This window comes from Artemia franciscana, chromosome 8, assembly GCF_032884065.1.
Source record: "Artemia franciscana chromosome 8, ASM3288406v1, whole genome shotgun sequence".
NCBI classification, from domain to species: domain Eukaryota; kingdom Metazoa; phylum Arthropoda; class Branchiopoda; order Anostraca; family Artemiidae; genus Artemia; species Artemia franciscana.
In genome coordinates, this window is record NC_088870.1 from 10,743,176 (window position 1) to 10,758,751 (window position 15,576).

Genomic DNA, 15,576 nt, shown 5'->3' on the forward strand with positions numbered 1-15,576 from the left:
CAATACAGACGAAAGGAGGGTAGTAAGCTCAAATGAATCCACGCTCTTGAGTTCACTATTTGGCTTAAGGATAGGAATGAGCAGTGGGGCCAATTAGAGTTGGACTTCTCCCTCCCCCTAAATTTTTATCCTCTTCAGATTTTGAAAATATGCTTTTTCTGGTGTTTTGTGTAAAAATAACAGTTTCAATATTTTTTAACAATTTTAAAAATAGTTACCCCTATGGGGGTAGCTGTTTTAATGTCTGAAAAAAAATTCATGTTTTATGATGTTTTATGTTAGAAAAAAATCGCTCTATCCCCTCCCCAAACATTGTCATGAATGTTAGTTACTGGGTGGATTTTCAGTGTCCAAAAAGATTCTAGGGCAAAAACTCAGCTGAAAAATTTACGACAAAAAACCCAACTAACTTGGCAGAGCAGGACTTTAAGACAGCATGGGGTACGCTGTCAGGACCTGTGGATTCGGTCAAATCAGGACCCGCAAAGTGAGAAGGACTTTAAGATCTATATAGTTCATGCAATCAAGTACAGGATCGGGTCGATCAGGGAAATCGATAACTTATTTTCTGCAAGTGTACTTTTTAAGCTTACTCTATTTTCTATTGTGTATTACAAGATTATTTACGAGTGCTTTATTGGGGGAAGATACAAGGATTTCCACATATTATAATGGCAATGTGGCGAATTCTAAAGGAATGAGCGTCAACCGTCGGGGTTATGGTGGGTATCAGACTCAGCAGTGTTCATGCGCATTTGAAAGACGTATATCTTGTAGGTCCCCTCCTTATTGATATTTTTCCTAGGAAACTATACACCGTAATGGACGCCGAGGTATCCACGAAGGATGAAGGGAGACTTAACGTAACGGCCCCGAATGTAATCGAGGGGAGTTTCAAGCTAGCAAATAGTTTGCAGGCTGTGGGGTTATATAGTTTAAATGAAAGCAGGCTTGTTCGGAGGGTCATCCTTATCGATGGAGCTTCTTCGCCTACTGAGTTTGGAAGATTCAGACATGAAAATGGTCTCTGGCTCTATAATTAAACAAAGATACATCCCCCTCCAGGTTTTGCACAAATGGTTCGTATTCAGTCTCAATTTTGGACTGTGTACCCCTGTATGACGGGTTAAATGTTATGTATCTTATTGTTGAGACTGACTTCGGTAATGCACATGATAGAAGGTTAAAAAGAGTTAACCAAATACAGAAACTGGTCAGATTCAGTTTCTGGAACCCGTATATTGCAGTGAGCCACCATAAGAATCGACCTATTGATGGGCGTGTCAAAGGTCTTCCAAGGGAAATTATTGCAATCATGACTTACTTTGATGAATTGTAACCATGTAACAAGCGACACACTGGGTGAGTAGCCAACGAAAGTCCAAGGGAATTTAAAGGCCAATATAGTCTTAGGATTGAGAACGAAGTTAAAATCTTATGCCAATTATCGGCTTTGTGCATTGGCATAGGTTTTACCTATTCTGGGTTTGTGTGATGATTTTTATATGAAACTTCCTTGTAATATTAAAGAAGTTGTTGTTGTTCAGAGATTTGTCCAAGCACCTTTGCTGATGAAAAATCCCCTTTTTTATTTTTCAAAGCTTGCTTTTCCTTACCACTTGGATAACAAAAAGAATTTTTTTTGTGAAAAATCTATTATTCTATCCTTTAAAACTCTCTTCTTGAATGAAATAGCTTTCTATACCTGAAGAAAAAGTGACCGTAACATTTGTTTTTCTTTTTTGTGTCTGTTGTGGTTGATTCATTTTAACTGTATAATAAAGATCTAATCATAACTATTATTTGTAGGGTCCGTATTTAATTGCTGATAAAAGTATTTGAAACTCGCACCTAATATTTTTAATGTAACCAAAACTGTTTGTTATCTATGTCTACTGGACTATTGATGAAGTTTCAGAATTAACTAAATGTGAGACTTACCAGGCCCCTAAGAAAAGCTTAACTAAGTAGTGTAAAAGTGACTTTTTTAATAAATTATACTTTAAAACCATTTTTCTGATGTAAATGCCACTCTCCCATTGGCCTTACTTGATTCATATGGATGCTTTCGCCATGTCAAAGTATGTCGCCGCTAATCTCTCTTTTGAGGCTTTTCGGTGATTTTTCGAAAGGATCACATCTGGAATTTCGCTTTAAACGGCAACCTTAAAAGTACCTTCCCAAATTTTTAATGGCATAGTGAATTATTTAGATTTTGTTAAAAATTAGACAGATTCATTTTAAGAATGGACACTTATCATGACATAATTATTAACCAACCTGTTGTAATTGACAATGTAAGTCATTTATTAAGTCTAGAAAAAAGGGTTTCTCCACTTGATGTTTTTATTGGCTAGGTTAAAATTAATTTTTTAACTCAGTCAAATATTCAAAAGGTATGAACTAAATTTTGACTGATGACTGTAAAAAAAATTAAAAAGGGTAAAATCTCCTAGGCTAATAGTCTAAAATTTCAAGAAATGGATCTGTGACCCTAAGAAGTAGGCTATTTAGTCTTGGCTACTATCACCTCTAACATTGCTAATGCTTTTAGTGAAATGGCCTACCAGTTGTCTAATTAAATTTTGGGTAAAATTCTAGTTAATTGACTTCTTTCTATCTCAAAAAGCCTTTAGGTTAGGAAAATGAAACTTTCAGGGATGAATCTACAGACTAAAATATGTTCTGGGATGGTATTTTGAAGCAACTGCCTCCACTCCTTCTCCCTCTAGAGGGTCCTGATCTTTGATGACCTTTAAAAATATGTGTGTTATAAAAGTGAAACGTTGCAAAATAGATCTTCTTCTTAATTGAAGTACAACAAAATTATTTTCAGCTTCATAGCTTTGCTCAATTCCATTTTATAAGGTTTTAAAGATATACAAATACATTTCCTAAATTTTGAAAAAAAAAAAACACTGATATGGCTCAAAATTCTACTCAAATAACAGGAATTGTATTTTCAGAATTAAAGGCAGAGGAAAAGCAACTAGTAACTGAAAATGAAGGTAAAATGTTGCTTTGTCAAAATTTCAATAGGTATAGACTTGTTGTGTAGGCAAATTTCCAGGCCCTCTAGAGGGAGAAGGAGTGGAGGTGGGTACTTTAAAACACCTTCCCAGGACATACTTTAGCCTATCCCTGAAAATTTCATTTTCCTAACCTAAACCCTTTCTGAGATAGCAAGAAGTCAATTAACTAGAATTTTACCCAAATTTCTAACACATAGCCTTTACACTTTGTCAAAATGGAATTGTTGTCAAAAATAGTTAGCCTAGTTTCCAGCCAAAATTTTAACTTTTGGTAAAATTCTAGTTGATTGACTTCTTGTTATCCCAGGAAGAGGTTAGGTTAGGAAAATGAAACTTTCAGGGATGGATCTACAGGCTAAGGTATATCCTGAGAAGGAATTTTGAAGTACCACCTCTACTCCTTCTCTCTCTAAAGGGCCCTGACCTTTGATAACCTTCAAAAATATGTGTGTTATAAAAGTGAAATCTTGCAAAATAGATCTTCTGCTTGAATAAAGTACAGCAAAATTGTTTTCAGCTTCACAACTTTGCTCATTCCCAATTTATAAGGCTTTAAAGATATACAAATACATTTCCTAAATTTTGAAAAAAAAACAACAACATTGATATGGCTTAGCCTAGAATTCTACTCAAAAAACAGGAATTGCATTTTAGAACTAAAGGCAAAGAAAAAGCAACTGGTAACTGAAAATTAAGGTAATATGTTGTTTTGTTAAAATTTTAATAGGTCTAGACCTGTCATGTAGGCAAATTTCAGGGCTCTCTAGGGGAGAAGGAGTGGGGATGGGTACTTTAAAAATACCTTCCCAGGATATACTTTAGCCTGCAGACCCATCCCTGAAAGTTCCATTTTCCTAACCTAACCCCTTTCTGAGATAGTAAGAAGTCACTCGACTAGAATTTTACCAAATTTTGGGTAAAATTCTAGTTCAGTGACTTCTTGCTAGTATGTCTTGGAAAGGGGTTAGGTTAGGAAAATGAAACTTTAGGAGGTGGGTCTACAGGCTAAAGTATGTCTTGGGAAGGTATTTTGAAGTACCTACCTCTACTTCCTCTCCCTCTAGAGGGTCCCAACCTTTGATGACCTTTAAAAATATGTGTGTTATAAAAGTGAAACCTTGCAAAATATATCTTCTGCTTGAATGAAGTAGGCTACATCAAAATTGTTTTCAGCCTCACAACTTTGCTCAATCCTAATTTATAAGGTTTTAAAGGTATGCAAATACATTCCTAAATTTTGAAGAAAAAAAAAAACATTGATATGTCTCAATTCTACTCAAATAACAGGAATTGTATTTTCAGAAGTAAAGGAGGTAAAATTCTAGTTGTTTGACTTATGGCTATCTTGGAAAGGGGTTAGGTTAGGAAAATAAAACTTTTGGGGGTGGGTCTAAAGGCTGAAGTTTGTCCCAAGAAGGTATTTTGAAGTACCCACCTCCACTCCTTCTCCCTCTAGAGGGCCCTGGCCTTTGGTGACCTTTAAAAAAACGTGTATTATAAAAGTGAAACCTTGCAAAATTTCTCTTCTGCTTTTATGAAGTACAAGAAAATTGATTTCAGCTTCACAACTTAGCTCAATCCCAATTTTTAAGGTCTTTGCAATGTCTTTGGTTTAGTTTAATGGTTTAATGGAAACCCAAGCAAGCACCTACAACAAGAACATATATAAGCAAGCAATAATATAAGCAAGCAAGCACCTACAACAAGAATATATATAAGCAAGCAAATAGTTAAAAGCACGGGCATGCACATTAATAAGCAGAGCTTCAAGCACAGCAAGTCAATATTCTGCATCCTCCTTCTTTTGTTGATAACATCAAAGGTTGAGCCTGGTGGGTGGCTTTGTAATTTGCCCAGAATGCGTGGTGCCATGTAGCAGCTGTCTTGGTCGTTGGGTTAGGTGCAAAGGGGATTGTGAAGGAGACTCTGCAGTGGCAGCATCTGCTAGTGGTGTAGCAAATCTTTTGGCGGGTGTAGTTGTAGCACGAGGTGGCGTTGGGAAATTTTTGGGACTTGATGGGATGCTATGTGGATGTTCAATTCCTATTTGGGCTCAAGAAGATACGTGGGATTGATCTCCAGGTATACTGGGTTCCGGGGATGTTGCTTCAAACTGTGGCTTGGTGGACATACTTTGGCTTCTCTCTCTGATCTGTCGCCTGTTCTGTCTGTAGACCTTTCCATTCTCTGTTGGAAGAATGTAGGATTGGGGTGCATTTTCGTATTTTTTCAGTATCAGTGCTTTCTGCCACCTAGCATTGTGGTTGAGCTTCACCCACACAGTCTGATCCTTGAGCAGTGGTTTTAGGTCCCTTGAGTGTCTATTATACAACCCCATTTGTAGTTTCTGTTGTCTTTCTCAGGCTTGTTGGAAAGATGAGGGTGGGATGACCTTGGAGTTTAAGTGTCTGGGAAGAATGGGTAAAACGGATCTGAGTTGTTGGCTCATCAGCAACTGTGCTGGTGAGGCTAGCCCATCAACTGGTGTGTTATGGTACTCCAGCATGGCTAAGTACAGATTGGACTGGTGTTCTATGGCTTTGGACATGATCCTTTTTGCTGTCTGTACTGTTTTTTCACTAAATCCATTTGACTGTGGATAGTTTGGGCTTGACGTTTTGTGGTCAATGCTCCATTTGTCAATACAATCTCTGAATTCCTTTGATGAAAACTGAGTCCCATTGTCTGACATCAGTGTTTTCAGGATTCCGTGTCTGGGACAGTGGGCTTTCAGTTTGGTGATCACTTGCTGTGATGTGCTAGTTGTTGGCTTATCGACTTCTATGAACCTGCTGTAATAGTCAGCAGTGACTAAATACTGAACTCCCATGAATTTGAAAATATCCATTCCAACATGTTCATATGGATGTGTAGGGATTTGAGATGTCATCATACTTTCTTTGACTTGGTTTTGTGCCATAGTACAACAAATACTGCAGCTGCCAATCATGTTCTCAATATCTTTTGTAATGTTTGGCCAGAACACTACCATCCTGGCTTGTTCTTTGGTTTTGACCATTCCTAGATGGGAAGCATGTAGTTGGTTTAAAATGTCATTCTGCAGTGTTTCTGGGATTATGATTCTGTCACCCTTCAGAATCACGCCATCCATGTATGTTAGTTCATCTCTGTGATTCCAAAACTTGAGTATTGCAGTGTTGCATTCATGGCGATGATTGAGCCATCCCTCAGCAATGGTCTTGACCAGCACTTGTAGGTTTTGGTCAATCCTTGTTTGCTCTATGATTTGTTGGATCTTGTTGTCGCGAATTGGGACAGATCTGAGAAAGCTGAGTACAGCAAATTTGGAGTCATGCTGTGTGTCTGGATCTGTTTTGGGCAAGTGTAATCTGGAAGGGGCATCTGCAACCAGAATCTCGGAGCCTGGGCGATATATGACTTGTATGTCATAGTTCTGAACTGCTATCATCATTCTTTGAAGTTGTGGTGGAGCCTTGGATATGGGCTTCTTAAGTATTGACTCAAGAGGCTTGTGGTTGGTGGTTACAGTGGTTGTTCTACCATATATGTATTGGCGGAATTGTTTGCAAGCGTATGTTACAGCTAGCATTTCTTTCTCAATTTGCAAATACAGTTTTTCTGCTCTGCTGAGGGACAGGATCCAAAGGCAACTGTTTTGTTGTCAACGACTAGTTGGGCCCCTAGCCCATGTTGAGAGGCGTCCACTATGACTTCTACGTTTCTGCTCTTATGGTCAAAGTATGAGAGGTTTTTGCAGATTGAGGCTTGGATTTGCTTCCTCGCATTCTTCTGCTGGGTTGTCCAGTTGTAAGTTTTAGATTTAGACAGTTCACGGAGAGGGTGGTTTGGAGTAGAGAGGTTTGGGATGTATCTTGCTAAATAATTGTACATGCCTAGGAGCACCTGTAGTTGTTCGTGTGATTCTGGTGCTGGCATGTTTGCAATTGCCTTTGTCTTCTCTGGATCTGCTTTGATCCCTTCAGTGGTCAGCAAGTGCCCAAAGTATGGGATGCTTAGAGCATTAAAAATACATTTATCTCGGTTGAACCTTACTCCCTTTTCTCTGGCTCGCTGTAATACCAGCCTCAACTTAGCATCATGATCTTCTGTATTTGCTGCTGTTCCAGCAATGTCATCTATTATGAGTCCAATGTCGAGTCCTTCAAAGACGTCCTCCATCTTCTGTTGACTCCAAATGGGTATTGCTTCCAGCAATATTTACCAAATGTAGTGCTGAAGGTGGTTAGGAGGGATAACTCCTCATCTAGTTCCATGGACCAGTATCCTTGTCTTGCATCCAATTTAAAAAATGTATTAGATCCTGAACATTTTTGATGCTACATCATCAAATGATGGTATTGGATGGTAAGGATGCTGCACCCATTTGTTTATGTCAACAGGATCTAAACAAATCCTAAGAGATCCATTTGGTTTTTGGACGACTACAATTGAGTTTACCCATTCAGTTGGTGTAGTTGTCTTCTCAATGATGCCCATGACTTCAAGGCAATCAAGTTCTTCTTTGAGTTTTTCCTGTAGGGCGAATGGAACTCTTTTTGGTGGTTGTACTGTTGGTACAGCTCCTTCTTTCAAGTGGATTTTACACTTCCCGGGAGTTTTCCTACACCTTCAAAAACATCTCCATATTCCTCCAGTATTCTGGCCGTTTCGGGTTTCATTGAGGTTGCAGGTTCGTTCTGTACATTCAGAATGAATTTGATCAATTTAATATTCTGACTTGTCTTTCTGCTAAGGATTGGCATGCGATCAGTGTTGACCACATGAAACTGGTGAGCCTGTTTCTCACCTTCCTTGTAGCAGATGCATAGCTCTACAAACCCCAAAACCTGTAATCTTTCTCCAGAGTAGCTTGTTAGAATGTCTTTTGTTGGTTGCAAACGAGGTTTAGGTACCATGCTATTATAGTTGCTGACCGGAAGAACATTTGCTTCAGCTCCTGTGTCTATTTTGAAGACTAAGTCTAGTTTCTGGTCAACAATTCTTATTACAGCATCTGGCCCATCTGCATGTTTCACTAGCATACTGTTGACAGTGACAATCATGAACTCACTTGCACTTGTTCCTGCTTCTTGTTGGCTTATTTCATTCACACCTTTGCTTTTACATACTTTGGCGAAGTGATTCAGTTTGTTGCATTTTGAACATGTTTTGCCCCTAGCTGGGCAGTTATGATTCTTGGTATAAGGTGCACCACAGAAATAGCATTCCTTTTTGTTGTACTGTTTCTTTAGGGCATTTATCTCTTGTTTCATCATGGGCACTGAAGTCTTATTAGCAGCTGTCATTTGCGCTTGGGTTTCCTGTACTGATTCGATGGCGTGGCAAATCTCTATTGCTCTGGCAAAAGTTAATGTCCCTCCATCACTTAGCAATTTCTCTCTAATCCTGTCACTCTTAACTCCAAAGACAAGACGATCTCTTATCAGGTAATCTCTGCTGGTACCAAAGTCACAGTCATTAGCAATTAACTTGAGGTCAGTCACATATTGTTCAATGTTTTCATTACCTTGGTCTTGCTTGTGGAAAGTAAATCTTGTCACTATGGGGTTTGATATGGGTTCAACATGGGCTCCGAATTTATTAAGGTACGTTTGAACCCTGTTTGTCTCGGCATCTGTTAGAGTCCATGTGCTGAAATTGTCTCTTCCTTTATCACCAACCCATATCAATAGATACAAACACTGGACAGCCTGGGATTTGCCTTCCAGTGGTCCGGAGAACATTAATTCACAGTGTTGTCTGAACCTTTTCCAGGCCGATTTTAGGTTCGTTGATGACCAGTCCAAGGATGGATGTGGTGTGCTGTCCATGTTTACTGTTTTACTTCTGACACCATGCAATGTCTTTGGTTTAGTTTAATGGTTTAATGGAAACCCAAGCAAGCACCTACAACAAGAACATATATAAGCAAGCAAGCACCTACAACAAGAACATATATAAGCAAGCAAATAATTATAAGCACGGGCATGCACGTTAATAAGCAGAGCTTCAAGCACGGCAAGTCAATATTCTGCAGTCTTAGAGATATGCAAGTACATTTCCTAAATTTTGAAAGAAAAAAAACATTGATATGGCTCAGAATTCTGCTCAAATAACAGGAATTGTATTTTCAGAACTAAAGGCAGAGAAAAGGCAACTGGTAACTGAAAATTAAGGTAACTGAAAATTCTCCCTCTAGAGGGAGAAGGAGTGGAAGTGGATACTTTAATATACCTTCCCAGGATATACTTTAGCCTGTAGGCCCATCCCCATAAGTTTTATTTTCCTAACCTAACCCCTTTCTGAGATAGCAAGAAGTCACTAAACTAGAATTTTACCAAATTTTGCTACAGATTATAATCCATTGCCATCTAAAAGCTAGGTTGATGTTGATAATTTAGCCTAGGCCTAACAGTTTACAATGCTTGTAAAGGCTATAGGGTGAACAGTTTAAATTATGTTCAAGTATTCTCTTTTGAACTTGTCTGTTCAAAAGGGTTGTCCCAAACCCCTCTGGATATAGTTTGTTCAAGATAAAAATTAATAGGCTTACTTATCTGGTCATGTATTAGATGAAATGGACAACTCTATAAATGACAACAATAGTTATGTATAATTTAATGTAAACATAGCTTAATTATTGATCCTTGAAGGTGCGCTTGTAAAATCCTTTGGACAAAGATTTGAATTGACAGTATTATTCCTTATTTTGCTGGACAGTTTGACTTAAGGTATAAGTAGGCTAATTAGCTTTGATAGATAGCCCTAGTAATCTTGGTATGTTCAAATGTACTATCAAAAGAAGTGTATGATAAGCAGGAGTGGATGAAAAATCTAGGTTGCCTCTGTAGAGGCAACCTAGTAAAGTAGGCTTCATAATATCACCCATAGCAACAAGAAATTTCAAAACACTTGGTAAATTGAAAAAATTCCCATTTGAAGCAGATCCAGTAATGATCATTCCTGTCAAAAGTGACAAGAGAAAAATTTTGTGAGATTCCAAGAACTTAAGATTTGGACCAATTTTAAGAGTCAGAAAAGGGCAAATAAAATCAGAATGTTTTAGATAAATTAGGTTGTACCATAAAATTTCCAAGTATGTTGCATTTTACCAGACAAACAGTACTGCATTGGCAGTGCTTTTTATCACTGTTGTCCCTTCCCTGCTTGAAAACAATGAAAAGAACTTTGTAAATTATTTTGCTCTACTAGTAAAACTGTCAGAAGATTTTTGCAGCTCAAGTATAAAATGTTAGGAGAAAATATTTGTTTTTTACATTCCACTAATTTTAATAGCACATAGCTTGTTAAAAATGTGTCTTGTTTACTACTTTTCACTACAGAAAGTTGGTGTATTAATCAGATTAAGCATTCAAGAATGCATCTACAGTATATTTGGGGCTCAGTAAGGCTCTACAAATTGCTACTTGCCACCTCTCTTCTCTACTAATTATTGACTTCTTATAGACTTGTTCTAACTGAAAGAAATTTTCAGGAATTGGTCAATAGCCCCATTTCTGATATTGCTAGATGTTTTCAAGTTCTTATCAGCATTGAAAACCACAAGGAGCAGCTGCAATTGCAGCTGACAAAAGCAGAATCCAAAAGGTTCTGGGACCATGTCTTGGCAGCAAAGAGGATGACACAAAGCCCTCAGAGGCTAAAGAAAAAGCAGATTTACTCAGCTCTATCTTTGGTACAAATTTCTCTGCTCAGCCCATAGCAAATGCTCCACCCACTTTACTGGAGCAACCAATCCAAGAACCAATGTACATGACAACCATATATATAGAGATTATTCTGAAAATGCTTAAAAGACTGGATGCAAAAAAAGCTGCTGGACCAGATAACCTATAACCCAGACCATTAAAAGAAGCAGCTGAGCAAATTGCTGAGCCAGTAGCAGTGGTGCTTGGGATGTCACTCACTTCCAAAGTGCTCCCAAGTGACTGAAAGCAGGCCAACATCAAGTCTATCTTCAAGAAAGGGAGAAAGAACCAAGCCAGTAATTATTGGCCTAAAAGTCAGCATGGTTTCTGTAAAGGCTACTCAATCAACAAAAGCCTCATTGAATCACATGACTTTGCAACCAGGCTTTTGGATGATGGCCTTCTAGTGGATGTCATACTGTCATCCACTGTCTGTAGAGCTTGGAGAAGGAATAGATGGGAAAGAACTAGAATCTTGGAGTTTCAAGAGGGTCATAGCAATTCAAAATGTGTTCACCTCAATCCTTAAAAAAGAAAACAAGTTGCAAAAAAAACAAATTTCAAGAATCTGGATTGCTGATTATTTTGAATAAATGTTACTGTGAATGTCCAAAATTTGGTTAACATTGATATTCAATCAATGAATCCACTGAATGTTGTCATTCATTAATTTCGGACATTCACGGTAACATACATATTAGATAATTTACAACAAGCCCTGGGCTTACTGTACCATTATTTCAAGTAAATAAACAAATATATCATCTCAACCACTAATAAAGGGACTATATCAACCATTTACTAACAGTGAGCTATTGTGCTTGAAACAGAATAACAGTTATGCTATGTTAAATTAAATTAAAGAGAAGTGAAGTAAAAACTTTAAACAAGTCTCCAAGCATGTTGAATACTGCTTGATCAAGCAAAAGCCTTTAATGAAGTACAACATCAACATCTTCTCCTAAAAACAGAAGCATATAGGGTGCATGAGGATATAGTTGCCTGAATTGAAGCCTTTCTTGCTGGAAGAACTCAGAGGGTAGTAGTATGTGAGGCCACTAGTAAAACTTTTATTCCAATGAAATTTATGTCATTAGTTGAGTTCCAAAGGGCATAATCCTGTGGCCTAGGTTGTTCAGCATATATTTTTCATATTTGGTAAATGACAACTTATACTTACTTACAACATGACTGCCTGTCCATGGATTATTCTTTATGGTTGATTGTGTATGGCTATGCTGTTTGACCTATGTGATTGTATGGATGAATAGGGTTAAGGCCTCATTCAAGTACTGATCTATATTAATTATTAATGTAGGAAAACAGTCTTCCTTTTCTCCTTCTGTCTTTTTTTATGTGTTTGTGCTGTTGCATTGGTGATTTCTTTTTTTTTCATTATATCAATGACTGTACAGCTCACCCACAAAACCCACTTATAATATTTGCTGACAATTGCAAGCTTTTTGGATAGGCCCAAATTAGCCCCAATCACTCAACAATGCAAGAAGATTTAGATGAACTATCTAGATGGTCATCTGAGTGGGGTTTGCAGTTCAATGTGTCAAATTGCAAAGTCCTGCATCTTGGACATGACAACCTTAGATAACCTTACCATATTGGAGATGGCCTACTTGAAGAGTGAGAAGGACCTGGAGGCTATTGTTGATGACAAACTCAAGTTCCACAGCCACACACAAGCTCAAGTTGCTAAAACAAACCGAGCCCTAGGGCACATATGTTTACCACCAGAAAGCTCTGTATGGTCAAGTAGCTGTACAAAGCTATTGTACATCCACACCTGGAATTTGGAATGATCCTAGCATCTCCCCATTATAAAAAGGATATTAAAGCATTCAAGAGTGTCCAAAGGCAAGCAACAAAGCTCATACCATCTTTGCAAGACAAGCTGTGTGAGGAGTACCTTGTCTCTCTTAATCTCCCCACCCTAGTCTATTGAAAGAAGAGATGAGATGCAATCATTACTCAGGAACTTCTAGAAAATGACCTATCAAGTCAAGTTTTCTCCTCGTCCCTTGGAAAAACAACAAGAGGTCACACAAAGAAGCTGCAAGTCCTCCATCGCCATTGATGCAAGCACCAGCACCTCTTCTCTGTCCATGCTGTCCCTCACTGGAACAGCCTCTCTGAAGCCATTGACCAGTCCCGAACCATAGATGATTTCAAGAAAGGAGTTGATCAGGACTGGGCAAGTGCAGAGTGTAGGCTAACCTGGGATGCCAAACCATGGTCATGTCACACCACCAGCAAGGTGTTCCACAGGAGGCTCATCACCACCTTATATTGCTGGACATGCAGTTTAAGGTATATTTACTCCTCTATCTATATGCATAAAAGTTTCTGTGAAAGTAAGAATAACTGTAAACGAAAAGGAAAAAAATGCAAATGTGGCTTAGAATCTAGGACTAATCTAAGGAATTGCTTTAGCAATACCTACAGTTCAAGAGAACAAGAACCAGGCTAATCAATAATCACTTATTTTCCATTTAGAAAACATACTCCATGAAACTCAAGCTATGACTTTCTGATTATAACATCAACCTCTTTAGGAAAAGGGCCTAGACACATCCTTCTGAAGGTCAGGGGATATGCTAGAGCTAAAAATTTTCAACTTGAATGGATTATTGTCAATCCTCTATTGTGCCTAGCCAGGACATGAATTAAAAAGTAGAAGATTGAAATATTGAAAATATTATTTGAAGGGTTGAAAAGGATGAATTTCCCTCTTGTTTTGCTTTTGTGCAATTGTTAATGAGAGTTTTTGCCTTTATGAGAATTTAATGAGAATTTTTTGTGAATTGTTTTCCCTATGAAAATAAGTGCATATAAGTTCAGTGGTTGGGAGCAGGGATAAGTCAAAAGATTTTCCCCTGGGATTTTATATGCACAGAATATGTGATACATGAAAATTTTCTACTGGCTGCATCCCTTGCCCCCTTTTACACAGGTACAAATCATCAATCTGAATATAAATTTACATATTCAAAATTAAAATAAAATTTGATTTTTTCATTAACAATGTTTTTAATTGTCAGTTGTAAATATATCTCATTTTGGGATGATATTATTTGTATTAGGACCTTTTTCCTTTATCCTTCATTATTTTTTGCTTGTCTCCCCAGTGTTGTATCATAGTGGTGATCAGATAAATTTGGTGGACAGCAGATTTGATATATGATTTTGACTGCTAGCTCAAAATTAGCATTGAAAGAAAATAAAATGTGTACTCAATTGTTACTTAGACTTAAATCTCTTGATGCCTAGTGGCATATAGGGCAGCAATGGCTGACCTCCGCATCAAAAATCTTGCACTAGAGACTACAGCTCATTGACGGATGTTTGTAGAACTCTATGTCTCATCTTCAAGGGAAGAACCTATATGATGTGATGTCTACCACTCTTCTAGAGGCTCAAAGGGGTGCAGTACCTAACATCACAGGTAAGCTGGCCTTGTCTCGTTTGAGTCAAATGACTGCAGTGTTCCCAACGTCTAAGTTGGATTTCATCAGTTATTTGAGGCTGCTTGGTAAGAAACATGATCTTGGTTTTAAGTACTCTATCAGCCCAACAAATTACAAGTATCCTTAGATGAAATTAAGGATAAATTATAAGTATCCTTAGCAGGCAATTGTTCTCAAATACAAGTAACCTTTTCTGTATAGCTCTTGACAGGCTCCAGAATTCCTATCCTTGTGTCAATATGAAGATCACCTTGCTGTTGAAAAGGTGCAGTTTTTACTTTAGAGAGTATTTGCTAGATCTCCAAATGCTATTTAGCTGGGAGAATGCTTTGTGCATATCTAATTCAAAGGATAATCTCTCTATTGTTAGATCTCCAAATGTTATTTAGTTGGGAGAATGCTTTGTGCATATCTAATTCAAAGGATAATCTCTCTATTGTAGCTGCTTTTTTGATTACTGTATTGCCTTGATACTTGAATTGACACTTGATTTTGAGCCTATAAAAAACAACAAACAGCTGAGTAATCATGGATGCATACCAGTAAATTTTTAGGAGGATGGGTGAGGGGTAGACTGTTGGGGTAGTTGGGTATCTGTATGCTTGAAAGTGCTTTATCAATGTGAAATGTGGAAGTTTTTTTATTTTTTATTTAAACTGATTTTTCAGACATTTTTCTGTGAGTTCTCATGTCAAATCTAAGGGGTACCACTATTCCCATGCAAGAAGAACATAATATGTTAGCACTAGCCAAGAGTTTCTCTGTACTAACTCCAAATTACAAATTTTGTAATTTGATTTCGTGAATGAATCATGCTAGATTAATGCCTAGTTTGACTAGTTGAGCATTCAACATGGTAGTTGCCAGTGTCTTTTCAAAGGAAGACAGACAAGTAGAAAGTAACAAAAATCTTTTTTTGTTTCTAGGGATCTGGTGTACTAAAAGCTGGATTTGCTGGTGATCAAGTACCAAAATGTCATTTTCCAAATTAGTAAGTAGTAAATCATTCTTTATTTTAACATGAGTGTTGTAGTTGCAAAAAAATTACTGGTGGCTTAATGCTCTTGTGGCTAAAGTAGATTGTAATGAATTTAGAAAAAAAACATATAAAGGGTTGAACTGTGTTATGTCCCCCAATTCATTTCTAGTTTTGACAATATCCCTTGACTAATAGTTTGTATGAGTTTTTTTTTGTGTGTGTCTGTGAACAACTGATTGTTAACCTGTGGTCTTTTTTTACACTACTTGTGGTAGGTATGTCCTCTTTGTTTTCATTGGATTTATGAAGAATTATGTTTACTTCTTTTGTAGAGGATTTTTCTCTTTTTTTCAAATGTTTACTCATACAGTGGATCACCCCTGGCAAGTCCAGGG

At 37.6% G+C, this 15,576-nt stretch overlaps 1 protein-coding gene across 1 annotated transcript in view; it reads left to right on the forward strand.

The window, feature by feature from the left end:
- Nucleotides 1–2,157: 2,157 nt before the first annotated feature.
- Nucleotides 2,158–15,576, forward strand: part of LOC136029968 (beta-centractin-like) — a 61,609-nt gene continuing 48,190 nt past the window's right edge. Inside the window, exons 1-2 of the mRNA XM_065708532.1 lie at nt 2,158–2,297; nt 15,129–15,193. Of these exons, the coding sequence (XP_065564604.1) occupies nt 2,247–2,297; nt 15,129–15,193 (116 nt within the window). The 5' untranslated portion in view covers nt 2,158–2,246. The remainder of the gene's footprint in view (nt 2,298–15,128; nt 15,194–15,576) is intronic.